At 40.7% G+C, this 21,567-nt stretch overlaps 1 protein-coding gene across 3 annotated transcripts in view; it reads left to right on the top strand.

Moving 5' to 3' along the window:
* Positions 1-21,567, top strand: part of LOC148083052 (NACHT, LRR and PYD domains-containing protein 3-like) — a 177,604-nt gene that overhangs the window by 100,020 nt on the left and 56,017 nt on the right. Inside the window, exons 7-8 of one of the 3 annotated variants that reach the window (XM_087786174.1) lie at positions 8,949-9,134; positions 9,974-10,183. The exons of the other annotated variants lie outside the window; for them this stretch is intronic. Of the exons in view, the coding sequence (XP_087642300.1) occupies positions 8,949-9,134; positions 9,974-10,183 (396 nt within the window). The remainder of the gene's footprint in view (positions 1-8,948; positions 9,135-9,973; positions 10,184-21,567) is intronic. 3 annotated transcript variants of the gene reach the window in all.

Here is a 21,567-nt window from a genome sequence, read left to right as displayed (position 1 = left end):
GATTCTTACCTTCCGTCTGCCGTCACCGTGAGAGGAACCGACATGGGCGGAGCTTTCTCACTGTTCCAGATGATGATGATCTGCAGGAATGATGTCGACGTTCAATAACATCCCAGAAAACTCAGGTTATTATTTATTACTCGAGGTTATGTTGGTGTCTCAACCAGAAGGATGTGTCTCGCCTGCAGTTCATACAAAACAGCCAGAATTCTGATTCGCTCTCGTAGAAGAACTCACATTTCTCCGATCCTTAAATCTCTGCATTAGTTTTTTTCAGGATCATTTTAAAATTCTGGTTCTGACTTTCAGATCTTTTCATGGTAAGATTTAATTAATTAATTAATAAAACAAGTTTTAAAATGTTTTTTTTTTATTTTGTCAAGAATTAAATAACATTTATCATTTTTTTTAACAATTTTAAGTTACAAAGAACGTTCTGTATGCAACAATATTGAAAAGACTTATATGGAAAAAAATGTATTCAAGAATATATATATATATATATATATATATATATATATATATATATATATATATATATATATGCAGAAAAGATGCAGATTTTTTAACTTTCCCAAATTTGTTTTTAAATACAAAGTATTTCACTTAGTTTTCTTTCATAAAATTAATTAAAAATGTACCTATATATGTATATATAGGTACATTTTTAATAATTTGTATTTGTATTTCCAAACAAATTTTGGAAAGTTAAAAAATCTGCATCTTTTTTTGCCAATACTGTGTCAATATTGTACATTCTTAACGATACACAACACACACACCAAATATCTACACAACTCTTTAAAGCTGACTTCCTGCAGCACACTGACTGACTGACCTGAGAGCAGGACTTGGACCTGGAGACCACCTGCAGCAGCTTCATGATTGGCTGAGACTGAGACACCAGCGGGGAGACGGCGTGGATGACGGCAGTGAATTCCTGACCCGGAGTGACCCCTGGATTTATGAAACAACACAACAGCATTTCTACAACTGACCCTGACACATCTTTGGGGGGGACGCGTGTGTGTACCCAGGCCCAGGTAGTAGAACGGGAAGTGGGCCAGATGTGTGGAGTATTCGGGAAGAACCAGCAGTCCTCCAGGCAGGAAGTTCCACATGTACTTGTTCCTGGACGCGTGAGAAAACACTCGGTCCTTGATGATCTGTGCGGAAACAAAACTTGAATCAATTTGTTGCTCCACCAGATGGCGCTCTCAGCCGTGAGATGTTTCTCTCTGGAAACATTACTATTAGAAGGTTAAGAAGTGAAAGAACCGAGAAAGTGAGGCTTCATGAAGCTTCATCAAGAGTTTTCACTGATTGTTGGTCGATGATGATCAACATGATCTTATCTACTCACACGGTTGAAGTTGTGTCGTTCATTTGTTGTGTCAAATATGTAAACAACCCTTAACAGTCCAGGTCTCTGCTCTTCTGATCCCTCCTGCCTTTATTATTATTAACATTATTTTTAATGTTAATTTTAGTAATTAGGTCAGAATATTTGAATTGTTATTTATGTAAAATTAAGGTCAAATAAACTCAGTAACTCCAGAAGCAGCTGTGGATCAATGACATCAACAATATTGAATATTTCAAATGTTGTTTTTATTGATTAGTTTTGATGTGAAGATCAGAACAACCTTCCATCTGCATAACTGATAACCTGACGCTTCGTTCTACCCTCACTCGTGAACAAGACCGTGAGATACTTGAACTCTCCTCCTGTAGATGCTCGTCTTATTCATGAACTCTAGCCCATCGAAACATGTTCTGACCCACGAAGGCTCGTCCAGGTCCAGACGATTTTTAAGATGTCAATGATTTTTTGCTCAAATCAAGCACATTTAAAAATAATAATAATTGTTTCAAATAATATTCCATAAACTGAACAGATTAAGTCGCACGACTGGAACGATTCCAATGCCGAGCAATTAAAACGAGACAATTCCCCGCCAGGAAATGGTGAGAAGGGACTGTGCGCTTTACCCCGTGACCAGAAGAACCAAGAAAGCTACAAAAGACTTGAAAATGTTCTTAAGTTTGAATAGTGTTTCTACTGGAACGTACGTCAGAGCAGGAGATGTTTGACAAGCGTTGCAGATTTGAGACTTTTTGACAAAATAGATTCATTCGTCATTACCTAATTTTTATTCTATCTATTTTTAGTCTATCTAATCTAATTAGCCACAGCATTTATTAAGATAAATAAGATAAAATAAAATAAAATTGTAATATTTTATATATATGTTTTTTTCAAAACATCTTACTTTACAGAATTGACTTAAGAAAAAGTTTAGAAAAAAAGGTGTTTTGTTGAAATGTGAATGAATAGAAATACATTTCCGCCTGGAAACATTTATTTATTTCATTGAAGCAAGATCTCAGAGATGCTTCAGGACTTAAAACAAACATCATTTCAACGTAATCATGTTGACGTGAGTCACTCAGACTGTTGACCAGGTTACATCATTTACTCTTCAATAGTTTGCTTTAAAATTATTTAAAAAAAGTTGAAATGGAAAAAAGCTTCTGAAACATTGAACAGGTGGTCATAATGTTATGGCTCAATGATCCGACATGATCGATACCAAAGTCTCAAACAAGACATTGATCGACCGTTTGTGTAGTGAAGTTGTCTTCTCCTCTCGCTGTCTGTGACCTCTGACCTTCAGGGAGACGTCTCACTGGTTGATATTCGACTGCTCTCCCCTGATGGTAGACCTGTATCTCTACTGACTTACTTCCTCTCTTTTAGTCTTTGACTTCGACTTCCCAGAATCTTCATTTTCTCTCAATGTTGTTTCAAGTGGTATGTTTTTTACTGGAAAACTGTCAGGTTAATTCTAGAAATAACTTGAGCGAGAACTGTGTAGTCTTGATAGTATTGATAGTATTGAAGTGTAGTAAGTATAGGGTTAAATTTGATCAGAACGACCAGCACTCTGGTTATTACAAATATTACAATGTAATATTTTAAGAATATACCTGGAATAATGGAGCACCACCTTTGAGTCTTAGTCCAAAGGAAACTATTAAAATTACATGGATAATATTATAATTATTATAATTTACTTTGGTTTTTTAGTGGAAGCAAAATCAAACAAGAAGGAAAGGCGCGATACAAATATTACTTACTAACTTACTTACATACAAATCCCCCTTTGGTCATTGTTGGGAAACCGTCGCTGTTTGTCCATCAAGGCCAAGGTTGTTGTAGGTCGAATGTCATCCAACTCATCCAAGATCGTCCCATCCTTTGTGGTTCTTGTACCATTGATAGACATTTCCAAACATCTCTTTATTTAATTTTAAATTATTGTATTATATTATTTATTTATTATTTTAGTTAAATTAGTGTAAGTATTACTAGTAAAAGCAGTAGTATAATTAGTAGTAAAATAATTACAAGTAGAATTAGTAGTATAAGTATAAGTACTAGAACGGTAGTAGAAGTAGTAGAAGCAGTAGTAGAATTAGTAGTAAAAGTATAAGTAGTATAAATAGTAAAAGGAGTAATAGAATGAGTAGTAGAAGTACAAGTAGAATTAGTAGTAAAACTAGAAATAGAACATGATGGACAGTAGTTTTTCCAGAGATCTGGAACTGTCACCAGTGAGTCCAGCTTCAACCACAGAGCCCTCCTGATCAACCTGTCCAACCTGTTGACACTCCTGTTCCCAACCCAACACACCTCAGCACAAAACACTGCCTCAGAAAGTACAGTCTACTCTGAACTTTCTTATACACATGGTCTGTGTCAGTTTACTGTCCAGCAACACACCGAGTTACAACTTGTCGCCTTTCATTGACACTGGACATGGCTTTGTCCTGGACCTCCCAAAGTCCAGCTCCTTGGACTTTGAGGTGTTCAGCTGCAAGGGGTTCCTCTCACTCCAGTCCACAAAGTCATGTATCAGACTTCTGTACTCGTCCTTGCTGTTGTCCCTGATGCATCCAACAATGGCAGTGTCATCAGCAACCTCTGGACGAGACTCGGCTCTGAGTTGTAGCAGAAGTCTGAAGTGTAGATGGTGAAGAAGAGGGGCCAGTACTGTCCCCTGAGGTGCTCCTGTAATGCACACCACTGTGTCAGAAGTGATGTCCTCCAGCCTGACATACTGTGGTCGATCAGTGAGATAGTCCGAGATCCAGGTGACCAGACCAGGGTCCACATGCATCTGTGTCAATTTGTCCTGCAGCAGAGTGGGCTGGGTGGTGTTGAAGGCACTAGAAAAGTCCAGGATCAGGATCCTCACTGAGCCACATCCTTAATCCATGTGAGAGTAGGTCCGATGCAGGAGGTGAAGTATGGCATCTTCTACACCAGGGGGCTTGTGCGTGCTGGACATGTGGCCTGAGATGTTTGAGGACCAGCCCCTCCAGTGTCTTCATCAGCGCCACTGGTCTGTAATCATTCAGCTCGCTCGGCCGGATCTTTTTCAGGACTGGAACTATACAGGAAGTCTTCTACAGGGTTGGTACTTTCCCCAGCATGGCTTCACCTCCTGCTTTGCTGACCTCATGGCGTCTCTGTCCCTGCTCCTGAAACCTTCTCTCTGTTAAGGACATCCTTGACCTCCTTTGTTACCAACGGCGTAAAATTAATTTATTATTAGGGTAACAGCGGACAGTCTCAGCAGGGGCGACAACGTCTGAGCAGAAATCTAAATATATAATCCGTTATATAGTGTTTCTGACCCTTGATGTCCTCTTGTGACTTCAGCAGCACATCCCAGTCTGTGGTGTCAAAGCAGTCTCTGATGGCGTCCTCCACAGCTGGTCCACTTTCTGATTGTCCTAGTGGTCACAGTCTGTCTCTGCACCAGAGGAGTGTACTGTGACTGAAGGTGGACCAGGTTATGATCGACCTTCCAAGTGGAGGTCATTGTGCGAGAACCCATAAGCCAGGAACTCCAGAGACCAGAGGTCTGACTGTGCCCCGGTGTCCGCAATGGTGGATATTTTTGCCCCCTGGACCGGGTCTTGGGAGTTGGCTCCACCTCCCAGTCCGACAGGCTCGTCGATTGATACGGTGATTGACCCCTAACTTGGCTCGCCAAACTTGGAAAGGGGCCGTTATTCCTGAGCCGTTACAACTACGGGATTAATGTCCAACCACCGTCATAAACACGAACAAGATGGCCGACTACCAACTCAGTCAACGTATAATGGTTATATACTACCACCTGGTGGCCAAGAGTATTCCACGAACACAACGACGAGTTTGTTGTGAAAATAATCACATGTCAATGATGCTTCAGAAGTGCTGATGTGTTTGTCCATCACTGTCATGGAAGCTTCTGTCAAGTGTGTGAAGCTGAAGACACCTGGAGGACATGTGCAGCATTTGGATCAGAACCAAGACTTGTTTGGATGAAAAGAACAAAACTAGATGAAACTGGATAATAAACAAGTGAAAGAGATAAAGCTGTGTTTGCGACAGGTGTGGCAGCAACAGGTGTGGCAGCGACAGGTGAACAAGACTGCATTCCTTCTTCTAGATCAACATTGTGATTGAACTTGTCAAACGTCTTTATCCTCGTGGCACATGTTGTGTTGTTGAACTATGTTATAAAAGTGTGAGTCAACAACACAGTATGTTGCACTGATGTCTCTGACAGACACACCTCCTCACTGACGGTTCATCAGTGTTTCCCTGAGTCTGGATCACAAGCAGCTCAGCTCACCTGGAAGTTTCACCTACAAACATGGACACAAGTCTTCAGAGCAGAGAGCTGCTCACAGGTCAGTGACTTTTTTCATGCTGTTCATGATGTTCCCCAGTCAGAGTGTGAATGCATGAGTCAAGAGTGAGTTTGTGAGGTGAATAAATGAATCAAGAGTGAGATGAATCTAGAGTGAGGGGAATAAATTAATAAACAGTTAGATGTATAGATTAACCAAGAGTGAGTTTGTGAGGTCAATAAATTAATTAAGACTGAGGTGAATAAATGAAAAAAGATTGAGGTGAATACATTGATCAAGAGTGAGGTGAATACATGGATCAAGACTAAGGTAAAAAAATGAATCGAGACTGAGTTTGTGAGGTGAATACCTAAATCAAGAGTGAGGTGAATACATGAATCAAGAGTGAGGTGAATACATGAAGCAAGAGTGAGGTGAATATATAAAGCAAGAGTGAGGTGAATAAATTAATCAAGAGTGAGGTGAACACATGAATCAAGACTGAGGTGAATACATGGATCAAGACTAAGGTGAATAGATTAATCAAGAATGAGGTGAATACATGGATCAAGACTGCGGTAAATAGATTAATCAAGAATGAGGTGAACACATGAAATGACAGTGAGGTGAATACGTTTATTCACCTCACTGTCATTTCATGTGTTCACCAAGATCAAGAGTGAAGTGAATAAAGTAATCAAGAGTGAAGTGAATAAATTAATCAAGAGTGAGGTGAATACATGAATCAAGAGTGAGGTGAATAAACGAATCACGAGTGAGGTGAATACATGAAACGAAAGTGAGGTGAATAAAAGAATCGAGAGTGAGGTGAATACAATTATCAGGAGTGAGGTAAATAAATGAATCGAGAGTATTGTGAATACATGATACAACAGTGAGGTGAATAAATGAATCAAGAGTGAGGTGAATAAATGAATCAAGAGTGAGGTGAATACATGAATCAAGAGTGAGGTGAATACATGAATCAAGAGTGAGGTGAATAAATTAATCAAGAGTAAGGTGAATACATGAATCAAGAGTGAGGTGAATTAAACAATCAAGAGTGAGGTGAATACATGAATAAAGATTGAGGTGAATACATAAATTAAGAATGAGGTGAATAATCGAATCAAGAGTGAGGTGAATACATGAATGAAGAGTGAGGTGAACAAATGAATCAAGAGTGAGGTGAATACATGAATGAAGAGTAAGGTGAATAAATGAATCAAGAGTGAGGTGAATAAATGAATCAAGAGTGAGGTGAATAAATGAATCAAGAGTGAGGTGAATAAATGAATCAAGAGTGAGGTGAATAAATGAATCAAGAGTGAGGTGAAAACATGAATCAAGAGTGAGGTGAATACATGAATCAAGAGTGAGGTGAATACATGATACGAGAGTGAGGTGAATAAATGAATCAAGAGTGAGGTAAATAAATGAATCAAGAGTGAGGTGAATACATGAAACGAGAGTGAGGTGAATAAATGAATCAAGAGTGAGGTGAATAAATGAATCAAGAGTGAGGTGAATAAATGAATCAAGAGTGAGGTAAATAAAGGAATCAAGAGTGAGGAGAATAAATGAATCAAGAGTGAGGTGAAAACATGAATCAAGAGTGAGGTGAATACATGAATCAAGAGTGAGGTGAATACATGATACGAGAGTGAGGTGAATAAATGAATCAAGAGTGAGGTAAATAAATGAATCAAGAGTGAGGTGAATACATGAAACGAGAGTGAGTTGAATAAATTAATCAAGAGTGAGGAGAATACATGATATGAGAGTGAGGTGAATAAATGAATCAAGAGTGCGATGAGTAAATTAATCAAGAGTGAGGTGAATAAATGAATCAAGAGTGAAGTGAATACATGAATCGAGTGAGGTGAATAAATGACTCAAGAGTGAAGGGAATACATGATACAATAGTGAAGTGAATAAATGAATCAAGAGTGAGGTGAATACATGAAACGAGAGTGAAGTGGAAAAAATGAATCAAGAGTGAAGTGAATAAATGAATCAAGAGTGAGGAGAATAAATGATATGAGAGTGAGGTGAATAAATGAATAAAGAGTGAGGTGAGTAAATGAATCAAGAGTGAGGTGAATAAATGAATCAAGAGTGAAGTGAATACATGAATCGAGTGAGGTGAATAAATGACTCAAGAGTGAGGGGAGTACATGATACAATAGTGAAGTGAATACATGAATCAAGAGTGAGGTGAATAAATGAATCAATGTTAATACATTTGATTTTTTCCTTTATTTAACAGGGACACTGCACAGCTTAGCATAGTACTTCAATTATCTTAAAAACAGGTTTGGTATAATTTGCTGCTGCTATGTCTTTAATTCTTGCACCAAATGTATGTGATGGATTCTGCACTGACTCAATAAAATAAATATTAAATGCAGAGGTAATTTCATTACAATCACTGGTTAAATGTCCATGTATTTTCAATTCATGTCCAGCTCTCTCTTTGTGAATTCATTAACGTTCCTCAATATAAGTTTATTTCCCTTTCGTTCTTTAATAATGTCCATAAAAAAGTTGGTCTTTGCCTTCTTTGGTTCATTCACTTTGTTACGAAGACTACTAAAAACTCGTCCATCATTAATTGATTTAGTGCTGTTTTCACAAGTTGTCATTGAACCAAGGCAGGTTGACCTTGGGGTGTCCATTTCTGAACGTTTTGGTGTATTTTTCTTTAATTCTATTTATGGCATCTAACAATGATCCACAAGAGGCCTCTATATCATCTGTGAGTAGAACATCACTCCAATCAGTTTGGCTTATTTCTTCCTTAAATGCATTCATGTCCCGTTTCCTTATTCCATAGGAATGTTTAATTATCTCTTGCTGGTAAGTAAACCTGTTTTTTTGTCAACTTCTTTGCAACAAGAGTCATATTGTGATCCGACAAGCCAGTGAGGAGATAATAAGATTCAATGATCCTCTCAGGCTTGTTACTGAACAAGTTGTTACATCAGTCAGTATCAGAGAGTGAACACATGAATGTGTGGTTGAGCAACAACATGTTGTTTGTACTGATGAGGTTTTATTATAGTATCAACAAAACAATGATGACGAGTGATGATGCTGTTGTGTTTGTGTGCAGGTGTGGACACAGAGGAGGAAGATCCTGCCTCTAAAGAACTTCTGGGTGAAGACCATGACAGTCAGACCAGAGCTCAGAGGTGAGAAGATCACTTCTCCTGTCAGACCTTCAAATACTGGAATCATTTTCTCACTGTGTTCAGATCAAAGCTACATACATCTGCTGGACCTGGACCTGGACCTGGACCTGGACCTGGACCTGGACCTGGACCTGGACCTGGACCTGGACCTGGACCTGGACCTGGACCTGCTCCCAGCTGTGTGTCTCTGAAGAGTGACGTGTCTATGGGAAGATTTATTAACTTCAAAGGTGAACAGAAGCATCAGAGGTGAGAGACAACAGGAGCAACATGAGAACATCTAGTAGTTATTTAAATATGCAGAGAAAACTATACAGTATATCTATACACATGAGAGGAAGAATAAAAATAATAATAATAATAATAATAAATCTTATATGAAACCACCTTTCAGGAGACTCAAGGTCGCTGCACAATAAAATCACAACTAGGATAAAATCACACAATTTAACCAAACCATTAAATTTCTTCTTTTAGGAATTACTTTTACTATTGTCCTGGATGAACTCCCATTTATGTTACGACCTGTCTGTCTGTCTGTCTGTCTGTCTGTCTGTCTGTCTGTCTGTCTGTCTGTCTGTCTGTCTGTCTCTCTGTCTGTCTGTCTGTCTGTCTGTCTGTCTGTCTGTCTGTCTGTCTGTCTGTCTGTCTGTCTGTCTGTCTGTCTGTCTGTCTGTCTGTCTGTCTGTCTGTCTGTCTCTCTGTCTGTCTGTCTGTCTGTCTGTCTGTCTGTCTGTCTGTCTATTCCCAAAATATAATACAAAACCCAATAGAAAATACAAATTGGGAAAAACACTCTTCACTTCCACACTTTGTAATAATCAACTTAAATACTGGCTCACAGCCGTCAAAGAGGCAACAAAAGGAAAAGGCTGCTCAAGAGAACGCAGGCCAAGCAAACAACTACAATTTTACAACAATGAGTTAACGTTTAAAATATACAAACAAAAGAACCAAACTTAACTCCCAGTTACAGTGCATGGAACTGACCCTTCCTGTTAGAGGCTTAATCTGATCAGTGGAGGTCGTAACACATCACACCTTCAAATACTGGAAATACTTTCTCACTGCGACTTGTGTGTGTTCAGATCAAAGCTACGTACATCTGCTGGACCTGGACCTGGACCTGGACCTGGACCTGGACCTGGACCTGGACCTGGACCTGGACCTGGACCTGGACCTGGACCTGGACCTGGACCTGGAACTGGACCTGGACCTGCTCCCAGCTGTGTGTCTCTGAAGAGTGACTGGTCTATGGGAAGATTTATTGACTTCAAAGGTGAACAGAAGCATCAGAGGTGAGAGACAACAGGAGCAACATGAGAACATCTAGTAGTTATTTAAATATGCAGAGAAAACTATACAGTATATCTTTACACATGAGAGGAAGAAGAAAAGAGACAGAGAGGGAGAGAATTAAAGCAGTGTTTGCAGTATTGCACTTAAAGCTATATTTTACATTCACCACAGAATATTGCATGTGCAGCTGCTGTGGGACAGACAGGTGCTGTTGGACTCATGAAGAAATCCACAACTTGATGTCAAATACAGTGAATTCATTTCACTGGATCATTCCATCTGTTGTTGAAGAAGTTTGTATCATGTGACGACCAACAGTCTCTTCAGTTGTTGAGTCAAGAAGAAGAATTCTAAATAGTGCAACTACTTTTCTTCTCCTCCACCTGAAGTCTTGTGAAACTTGACACACAACAAACGTGATGAAATATTCATCAAAAGTCAACTTTGATTTGAGTGTTTTTCTTGTGATGCAACATTCACGTGGATCATATGAGCGCCTCAGATGAAGGTCACTGATGTGTGAGAGAAGATACTTCAAGTGATTTAAGAGTCACTGATTCAATGATTGAGGGAATGTTTGAGTCGTCAAAGACTGTTAGTTGATCCTCAACAATCATTCTTTCACTCACAGCTGTGTGTGTTTCTATCAGCAGTTAGTGACTCTTGGTGACTTCAACTGAAGATGTTCATGAGTCAATGCAGCTCAAAACTTCTCTTTTATTGAGCTTCACGAACTGCTCGTCAAAAGTGCTGCAGACAGTCGTGGAGGAAAGTCGACTCACAAGAGAAGAAGCAACAAACTGCAGCCATGAGAATGAAATCACGACTGAAGTGTGAGACAAACTTGGTTTTCCATGGATGTGGAAGATTCTATCTTAGGTGGTCTGCACATGGAAGAGTCAGAGTCTTGCTCAGATCATTGGTGTCCTTGTAGAAGTAGACAGAACTTATTGACGGCCTGATGTTCTTCACAGAGAGGATCAGCAGGTCTCGGATGTTCTCAGTCTCCAGTGTGTCCAGCAGCATCAGACAGATGTGGACTCCACACTTCAGGTACGTTCAAGTCTTCAGCCTCACCTGCTGACTACAACAGCTGCTAACTCACCAGTCAGCTGCTTCTGCTGCTTCATGAAGCTCTGATCCTGGACAACTCCACCTGTCAGCTTCATACATGAAGTAGAAGGTCTGGTGTGGCTGAGACTCTTGTTTAGTTTTAGAGAGAAGATGAGATTTGAATGTGACTCAGACTCTTTGGTCCTACTCTTGAAGAAAGTATTGCTCAACAGGTCCTGGTTAGACTTGGAATGAGACATACCTCTGGTGACATCTGTAGGTCACATGATCAAGTCACATGTTTGTGTTTCAGCTGCTGGAGGACAAGGTCATGGAGGAACTGGAGAGAGTGAAGAAGTTTCTCAGACCAGGTGAGCAGAAACACCTGGATGATGAGGAAGAGGAGGAGTTGAAGTGTGAAGAGGAGCAGATGAGGAGCAGCAGAGAAGATTTCTTGATGTTCATCATGAACCTCCTGAGGAGCATGAAGCAGGAGGAGCTTGCTGGTCTTCTGTGGGGAAGTAAGAGGATTTGAACCCTTAACCTGTTGAAAAAGAAAACTTGAATCTATTAGAACATTTGAGATTGAAATTCCTGCAGCTGCTGAGAAGATTGATCTTCAGCTTCTAGAATATTGAGATTCATGGGACTTCTCTTCTTCAGGAAGTCGTGCAGAAAAGTGTCGACGACGGCTGAAGAGGAGCCTGAAGAAGAAGTTCCACAGTGTGTCTGAGGGGGTCGCTAAAGCAGGAAACTCTGCTCCTCTGAATCAGATCTACACGGAGCTCTACATCACTGAGGGGGGCACAGACCAGGTCAACCAGGAGCACGAGGTCCGACAGATCGAAGCAGCCACCAGGAACCCGACCAGACCAGAAACCACCATCAGACAAGAAGACCTCTTTAAGGCCTCACCTGAAGGAGACCGACCAATCAGGAGCCTGCTGACGAAGGGCGTGGCTGGCATTGGGAAGACCCTCCTGACACAGAAGGTCACTCTGGACTGGACTGAAGGCAAAGCTCACCAGAACTTCCAGCTCATGTTTCCTTTCACCTTCAGAGAGCTGAACCTGCTGAAAGAGAAGAAGTTGAGTTTGATGGAACTTGTTCATCTTTTCTTTCCTGAAACCCAAGATCTCAGCAGCTTTGAAGAAGTCCAGGTTCTGTTCATCCTTGATGGTCTGGACGAGTGTCGACTCCCTCTGGACTTCCTCAACAGTCGGGTCCTGACAGCAGCTACAGAGTCCACCTCAGTAGACGTCCTCCTGACAAACCTCATCAGAGGGAATCTTCTTCCCTCAGCTCGTCTCTGGATCACCACACGACCTGCAGCAGCCAATCAGATCCCTCCTGAGTGTGTGGACATGGTGACAGAGGTCAGAGGGTTCACTGACCTCCAGAAGGAGGAGTACTTCAGGAAGAGGTCCAGTGATGAGGAGCAGACCAGCACCATCATCTCTCACATCAAGACCTCACGAAGCCTCCACATCATGTGTCACATCCCGATCTTCTGCTGGATCACTGCCACAGTTCTGGAGGACATGTTGAAGAGAGGAGAGACAGGACAGCTGCCCAACACCCTGACTGAGATGTTCATCTACTTCCTGGTGGTTCTGTCCAAAGTCAAGAAGATGAAGTACCATGGAGCAGCTTGGACAGACACAGTTTGGGATCCTGAGAGCAGCAAGATGATGGAGTCTCTGGGAAAACTGGCTTTTGAGCACCTGAAGAAAGGAAACTTGGTCTTCTATGAATCAGACCTGACAGAGAGTGACATCGACATCACAACTGCTTCACTTCACTCAGGAGTGTTCACTCAGATCTTCAGAGAGGAGAGAGGACTGTACCAGGACCAGATGTTCTGCTTCATCCACCTGAGTCTTCAGGAGTTTCTGTCTGCTCTTCATGTTCACCAGATGTTCTTCAACTCCGAAGTCAACCTGCAGTCAAGAATCGTTGACATAGAAAAGTTCTACCAGAAAGAAATCAATGAAGCTGTAGAAAGTCCAAATGGACATCTGGACTTGTTCCTGCGCTTCCTTCTGGGTCTTTCTCTGCAGACCAGCCAGAGTCTCCTGACAGGTTTGTTGACACAGACAGGAAGTAGCTCCTGGACCAATCAGGACACAGCAAAGCTCATCAAGAAGAAGATCAGTGAGAATGTGTCTCCAGAGAGAATCATCAACCTGTTCCACTGTCTGAATGAAGTGAAGGACACTTCTCTGGTGGAGGAGGTCCAACAGCAGCTGAGATCAGGACGTCTCTTCACAGATCAACTGTCTCCTGCTCAATGGTCCAGCCTGGCCTTCATCTTACTGTCCTCAGAGGAACATCTGAAAGTGTTTGACCTGAAGAAATACTCTACCTCAGAGGAGGTTCTTGAGAGGCTTCTGCCGGTGGTTCAAGCTTCAAATGAAGTTCTGTAAGTGGATCATTGAAACATCTCTGATATGAACCATGAATGTTTGATTTCCTTCTTCATTCAGGCTGAGAAACTCCAACTTCCTTTCTCTCTTCATGGTTTTTCTTTGACTTTGTTTTGTAAATCCATCATTTTCTAAAGTCACTTTTGAAACAACATCAACTTTTCATTTGAATTTCATGAGCAAACACTTGAACATGTGTCGTGAACACAAACACACAAACACACAAACAGTGAATGAACGACTGTATGTTTCTCCCTCAGGCACAGACAGGGTTTATTTTAGGATTGACCCCGAAATCCAGCGTGAAAACTGAACATAAATGATGAAGAAAATGAAAAGTTAACACAGTGTTAATAGAAACTAACATTCAAACAAAACAACACCTCGTTGGCTGCAAAGAGAGAAAAGTCTTGTTTAATGTTTCTTCAAGTCCTTGAGTTTATGCAAATGAATGTCTCTTGAGCTTCTTCTTAGACTTTTGAACTCTTGTGAGATAAACAGACAGGAAGTGGACTTTCAAAATAAAACTAAAAACGTTTTAAAGAACATAAATAACATGAACTTAAATCCACTGCAAACTTCACAATAATACAAAGAATATTCAAAGTAGAAACAAGTTACGACAACAGTTAGTCTGAAGCTAAAATGAAAAACACCAGATGATTCAATGAACTCATGACTTGTATGAAAACATTAGATTTTCACTGATTATTATCAAACATTGAACCAGATGGAAACAAACTGATCCATATATTGATTGATGTCCAGAAACAACTTCAAAAATAGTCTCCAAACTTGACAAATGTTTCAAAAGTTGAAACTAATTCAGTTCATGTGAAGCAAACATGGAGAAGAAATGAAGGTGAATGTGACGGAGGATGATTGACACTCCATCTGTGTCACAACATAGATCCACTGGATCCAAAGATGGAGAGAATTCACCTTGAATTTTCTAACTGTAAACATTCAAATGAAGACAACAATGTTGAGAGAGTGCAGGAGTGTGAGTGACAAACACACACACATTGTTTGAGCTTGTATTACCTGCAACACCTTCACACTCACACCTGACACAGTTATGAATAATAACTTTGTAAACCTGTTCATATTGAATTGAATGTTAAAAAACAAATAGAATAAATTGAAGTGAATCTTCACGATTGAATCAGTGTCTTGATTAAATTGAAGATATTTTTACTCTGGAAAAGAATTAAACACAACAATTGAGAGAAAACACACAAAAACACTGAGATAAGTAAGTGAATAGAAAAAGAATCAATGATGTGTTATTATGATCAATATACATGTAACAACCTTTTATTTTCATTTGTCTTTGTTGTTTGTTTTGTGACTTATTTTTCCTTATGTTATCTTGTGTTTGTTTCTCATATAAACACAAATCAATCCTCTTGTTGACGACACTCGTCTCTTTCACAGGCTGATCAACTGTGGACTGTCAGAGAGAAGTTGTTCACTTCTGTCCTCAGTCCTCAGCTCTCCGTCCTCTAGTCTGACTCAACTGGACCTGAGTTACAACGACCTGAAGGATCCAGGAGTGGAGCTGCTGTCTGCTGGACTGAAGAGTCCACACTGTCACCTGGAGACTCTCAGGTCAGAACATCATGTCTTCAGCTTCAGAACATGTGAAAGTCAGAGGTGAGACTCCAGAGAGTCAAAGTTGAGTCTTCAGTGAGTTCTTCAATGAAGCAGATGATTCTAAGTGACCTCAGTCTTCAGCAGGTTCTACTTGAACTTGATTTGTTCTTCTGCTGGGTCGTGCTGTTCAGTATGTTGACACATATTTACTGATCTCAGATCCATTCAAAGACATTTGAGAGACTCTTGTGATGTCATCACTTGTTCTGTTGCTAGATTTCAATGCAGGGTAATGTTCATGGTGATGTGAGCATGTGTGATGAACACATCAGCAACTGTATGAAAAGTCAAACATGTTCTTCTTCATCACAATATTCAACAGTGTCGTCTCACATCCTGCTCATATCTTTCATTTCAACTCATCTCTGTGTCACCAACTCACTCCTTCTTTCTCTCTTCATGGTTTTTCTTTCACTTTGTTTTGTAAATCCATCATTTTCTAAAGTCACTTTTGAAACAACATCAACTTTTCATTTGAATTTCATGAGCAAACACTTGAACATGTGTCGTGAACACAAACACACAAACAGTGAATGAATAACTCTGTATTATTATTTTATTTATTGATCCTTTATTCATCCAGGTTAGTCTCATTGACATTAAAATCTCTTTTACCAGAGAGACCTGGACAGGATGGACAGCAAAACATAGTTACACATAAAAACTATTTCATACAGTATTAAGTGCGTTGGTACAATATCAGAAAAGGATAAAAGATTACTGACTAAAAACATTCACACTTGCTGTTAGAGTCCGACGTCAAATTCCTGACAACAGCCTTGAATTTGTCAAAAGTCACTAGAGTCTCAAACTTGTGCTGCTTCTTCAGCTTCTTCCACGATGACGGCGCAGAAAACTTAAAAGCTGTTTTACCCAGTTCAGTACGAGCTGGAGGAACATTCATAACCTATAATCTCCTTGTAGATACAAACATGCCGATGACTAAGTCGTGGCGAAGAGAGCGAAGGCCAGTGACCTCTTGAGTATAGTGTGCAGTGATGGGTTAAGGGTCTTCAGTTTGTCATGAACCTCAAGGCTCCATGTTACACAGTGTCCAACATCTTTAGACAGTGAGCTGATGAATTCATGTACAACACATCTCCAGAATCAAGAACGGTCAGGAAGGTAGCTTCGACTCGTCGTCGTCGAGCCTAACCTTAGTTTCCGTTTATTTACCAGGTTTTGTATGTGAATTTTAAAGAGATGTGGTCATCAATCATAAAACCCAAGTATTTGTAAAAATACTCCTCAATTGCATGACCTTGGGAAGTTAAAATATTGTGATTTATCTCAATCTTTTTGTTATTTGAAAATACCATAAGTTTGGTCTTATCAGCATTGAGAACAAGCTTCAGTCGACAAAGCTGAGCCTGAACTTGATCAAAAGCACTTTGCATGAACTCAAAAGCCTTATTAAGTGAAGATGCAAAACAATACGTTACGGTGTCTAAAACTGAACCCTATTTTTACTCTGGAAAAGAATTAGACACAACAATTGAGAGAAAACACACAAAAACACTGAGATAAGTAAGTGAATAGAAAAAGAATCAATGATGTGTTATTATGATCAATATACATGTAACAACCTTTTATTTTCATTTGTCTTTGTTGTTTGTTTTGTGACTTATTTTTCCTTATGTTCTCTTGTGTTTGTTTCTCATATAAACACAAATCAATCCTCTTGTTGACGACACTCGTCTCTTTCACAGGCTGATCAACTGTTTCCTGTCAGAGAGAAGTTGTTCACTTCTGTCCTCAGTCCTCAGCTCTCCGTCCTCTAGTCTGACTCAACTGGACCTGAGTCACAACTACGCCCTGCAGGATCCAGGAGTGGAGCTGCTGTCTGCTGGACTGAAGAGTCCACACTGTCACCTGGAGACTCTCAGGTCAGAACATCATGTCTTCAGCTTCAGAACATGTGAAAGTCAGAGGTGAGACTCCAGAGAGTCAAAGTTGAGTCTTCAGTGAGTTCTTCAATGAAGCAGATGATTCTAAGTGACCTCAGTCTTCAGCAGGTTCTACTTGAACTTGATTTGTTCTTCTGCTGGGTCGTGCTGTTCAGTATGTTGACACATATTTACTGATCTCAGATCCATTCAAAGACATTTGAGAGACTCTTGTGATGTCATCACTTGTTCTGTTGCTAGATTTCAATGCAGGGTAATGTTCATGGTGATGTGAGTATAACCGTTGGATCATCACACTTCTGATTCCACCAATGAAGCTGCTCGTGGATCACTTGTCTTTTATTTGTAAGATTCTGCACATAAATCAAAATACAGTTTGAGGATGGATCGCTCACACACTCGTTGCTCTCGCTCTAGAAACACCACACAATAAGTTAAACGCTAAACAATTAAACAAACATATACAATAAAACTGCTTCTAAACAAAGAATATAAAATACGACAATTGAAAGAAAAAGGTGTTTCTAACATATTTTTATACACTAATGCTCACAGAGCATCTCCTCCTCCTACCTCATCTCAGTCCTCGAGGCCATAGACATATTTACATGGACGCCGCATCGACTGCTGCCCTCACTAGAGCGGTGTGTATACAGGGCGGCCATCTTGGTACAGTGTCACTCGCTCCTACAGTGCATTAGGTCTATAGAGGAATGATGTGTTTTCACTATCACTAATCACTCATTTGTCAAGAGGGCAGAACCCGATCACCAACAGCAAGAGACCCTAAGATGCCCCCAGCTCTGCGGTTATAGTTTTTGGCCAATTTGAGTAGCTTCGGATAACTCCTGCTTCAACCGAGACACAAAGTCATGATGGTCAACAACAGTGGAATCAGGGAGAGCATGCTGGAACACAACATCAACAGGTTATCGTGGTGTCCTGCCAAACATGAGGAAAAAGGGTGCGAACCCAGTCGACGGATACCTGCTTAGCTTTTGAGAAATGATCAGTCACAACAAGTACGTCCACGCTTTGATTGACAGATTTCTCAGCAGAACAAAAATCTATGCAAACCAATTCCAAAGCTGCAGATGTTTGAATGCATTCAAGGAGGACACGAAATGCAGGTTCTGGAGTTTTAGCAACAACACAGTGAAAACAGCCCTTTACGTGGTTAATGATGTCACTCTCCAGTCCACTCCAGTGACACAGTGTGTGTCTGACCCTGATGACCTCTGAGTCATGTAAACCACGCAACACCTGACCTTTTAATGAATTTGGGACGATTAACTGGAATATTTTTTGTGTTTAGTTGCCTATGACGTTTGACATAATGAAACGCCATGTTTAGAATGTTGTCCTGTTCTTGCAGTCTGGCTTTTTCACTCTTAGTTAATGAGTCAGACTGAGTGATGTCCACAAGATGAGGAAGAGGAGGTTCTGTGCCTTCTTTCTGGCTCATTCCACCGGACACTTGTGCTTCAAAAACGGCTGATAATTCTTCAGCTGTCATGGAATTTTGTTGGTCTAGTGCAGGGGTGGCCACACAACACAACTAACTAAACAAGAGTCACACAACACAAGTCACAGGACAAAAATCACGACAAGAGTCACACAACATGAGAGCCACATTTTTTTTACTGTGTTACCTCAAAGATCCACATCATGGGTCACATGAACATCATCCCTTCCTCACACACAGACCTCTGCTTAGCCAGATTTATTGTAAATGTCACACACCAACATGATAATGACAGAATTTGACTTCTACAGTCAGGGCCAGTCATTTTCAACAATGAACATTGTGTGCACTGTGTGTACTGTACTGTACTGTCTTACACACACAAACTCTCAGTTCAACCAAGTCCACAAACAAAATATAATAATTAAAATATTTTTTCTCTCTTACTATGCATGTTGCTTATTAGGACTTCTGTCATTCCTTGCTTTGAACAAACCTCTTCAGATCTGGCTTGTATTATTGCGCGTTAGATGAAAATACCGTATTGAACTCAAGCGAAGCGAACGCGCACATTCAAAAAAACACAAACCCAAACTTCCATATGAACGTAATAGTGATGGGATCGACAGTTCTTTTGACTGAACTGAATCACTTGAATCAGTTCATTAAAAGGATTTGTTCAGTTCGTTCGTTCACCAAATTACTAACTCAGTGCTTATGAAGCCCAGACTGCAATTTCTTCTACTTCCTGAACGCAGCCAAACAATCCGTTACTAGGTTTAATGATTCAGACCCGAAGTTAACATTCACTGCACTTGAGGGACAATGCAAAAAAAAAAAAGAAAAAAAAGTGCGTTCATGGAAAAGGACCAGTGCACAGACATTCGTGAGAAATTCAGCAAATAGAGAAGATCTTGAGGTGTGTTCACAGCCGAACATGAATCCCTGTTCACTGACCGAATCTGTGCCAACATAAAAACTAAATGTTCTGTAGCAAAGTCTTATCATAGAATCCCTCCTACCGGCACGGTCGCGGCGTTCAACTGAACTGAGAAAGGAATGAATCACTTCATGAAGTGATTTGGTTCAGTACGTTCACTCAAAAGATCGTTCGTTCGAACAAATCGTTCGTGAACGACACAACACTAGAACGTTAGAGCCGCATGAAACCAGGCAAAGAACCGCATGCGGCCCGGGAGCCACGGGTTGGGCAGGCCTGGTCTAGTGCTTCACCCTCATTCAAAGACTGCTCAATGACCCTTTGACAGTTCGTAGTACACTTGAATGCACCATGCACTTTTTCATCTTCAAGGCCACACATCTTCTCCAACAATGAGACGTAGGTCTCTGTAACAGGTCTATGACCAATGCAAGACTGAACAAATGGTTCTCAAGGGCACCAGTGACCACATTCTTGTTGCCAGGTACATAGTTCGGATCAAAACTATAAGCTGCCAACTTGGACACCGATCTTTGTTCACATGCGTCCAACCAGGGCTTAGTCAAAATGTAGGTTAGGGGATTGTTATCTGTCCAAACTGTAAGATGTCTCACTTTTAGCCAGTGACTGAACTTATCACAAACCGCCAGAAACTCTAGCCGATGAGCAGGTTAATTCAGCTGTGAACGTGAGAGGCTTTTACTGGCAAAAGCCACTGGTCGTGCTACAGTGCCCCCTGGTGGCAACTGTGAGAGGACAGCACCTAACCCATCAAAAGAAGCTCTACAGCAGGAACAAGGGCTCTGTGAAGTCAGGGTGAGCCAGAGTGACACTGTGGACTGAGTCATGTTTAAGTGTTTGGATGCAGCCTTACACTCAGCAGAACAATCAACAGGAGTGAGTCTGATGAAACCTTTTCAATTTAGGTTTGCGTTTTCTGCCTCTGCTGTTACAGGAGACAGGATCAGAAACAAGATCAAAAAGTGGTTTGGCTTCAGCTGAACATCCCTCTATGAAATGGTGATAATACAGGACCATGCCAAGAAATGATCTCATCTTCTTTGCAGAAGAAGTGATTCCATCAGAGTCAAACAGATCAGGTTCTTCCACATCAACCACGGCCTGTATTTTATCAGGGTCTGTCTTTTACACCATTTGCACAAATAATGTGTCCTAAGAACCTTACAGATCTGCAAAGAAAGTTACATTTCCTAGGTGTAGCTTTAAGTTGTTAGCAGCAAGACGCGAAAAAAACATCTCCAACCGTTCAATTGCAACCTCCTCTGATGGAGCAAAAACCAGCAGGTCGTCCAGATAACACAAAAGAAAAGTTCTTATCACCAAATATGGACATCATCATCCGTATAAATGTTGCGGGGCTGTTGGTAAGACCCTGAGCATTCTATTATATTTGTGCAGACCTGTCTGGTGGGGCAGGGGGTCCGCATCTTTCACTGTTCTGGCATCAACCATCTGAAGTCATTGCAAATGCGTAGGTCACCATTAGGTTTAACAACAAGCACAAGAGGAGAAGAAAACTCACTCTGAGATTCACGAATAATCCCCTGTTCCTCCATCTTATTTAGATCCTCAGTTTCTCATATTGACTAGAGGGGTCACGGAGGTACTGCAGTCTGAGAGGCTTGTCGTCCACCAAACAGATTCTATGAACATATTCATTCAACACAATCCATTTTGTGTTTTGAGAAAGTACACTCATAACTTTGGACGATACATACTACATTTTTTTTAACAATCAAGAGACACTTCACAGGTGAGATCTAAGTCCTCCAGATCCATGTCCTTCAACGTGTGGATGATCATCTCCTCAGACAGCAGTGGATGTTCTGTGTCAACATCACATTAGAATAAACTGGTTCTGGTTGAGGCAAGTCTTGGACTGAGGGGCGAGTGACACATCTGCAACCATAGCATT

Source organism: Callionymus lyra, chromosome 3, assembly GCF_982586985.1.
Source record: "Callionymus lyra chromosome 3, fCalLyr1.hap1.1, whole genome shotgun sequence".
Lineage (NCBI taxonomy): Eukaryota > Metazoa > Chordata > Actinopteri > Syngnathiformes > Callionymidae > Callionymus > Callionymus lyra.
Note: the sequence above shows the minus strand (reverse complement) of the source record. Positions and strands in the feature narration are given on the sequence as shown.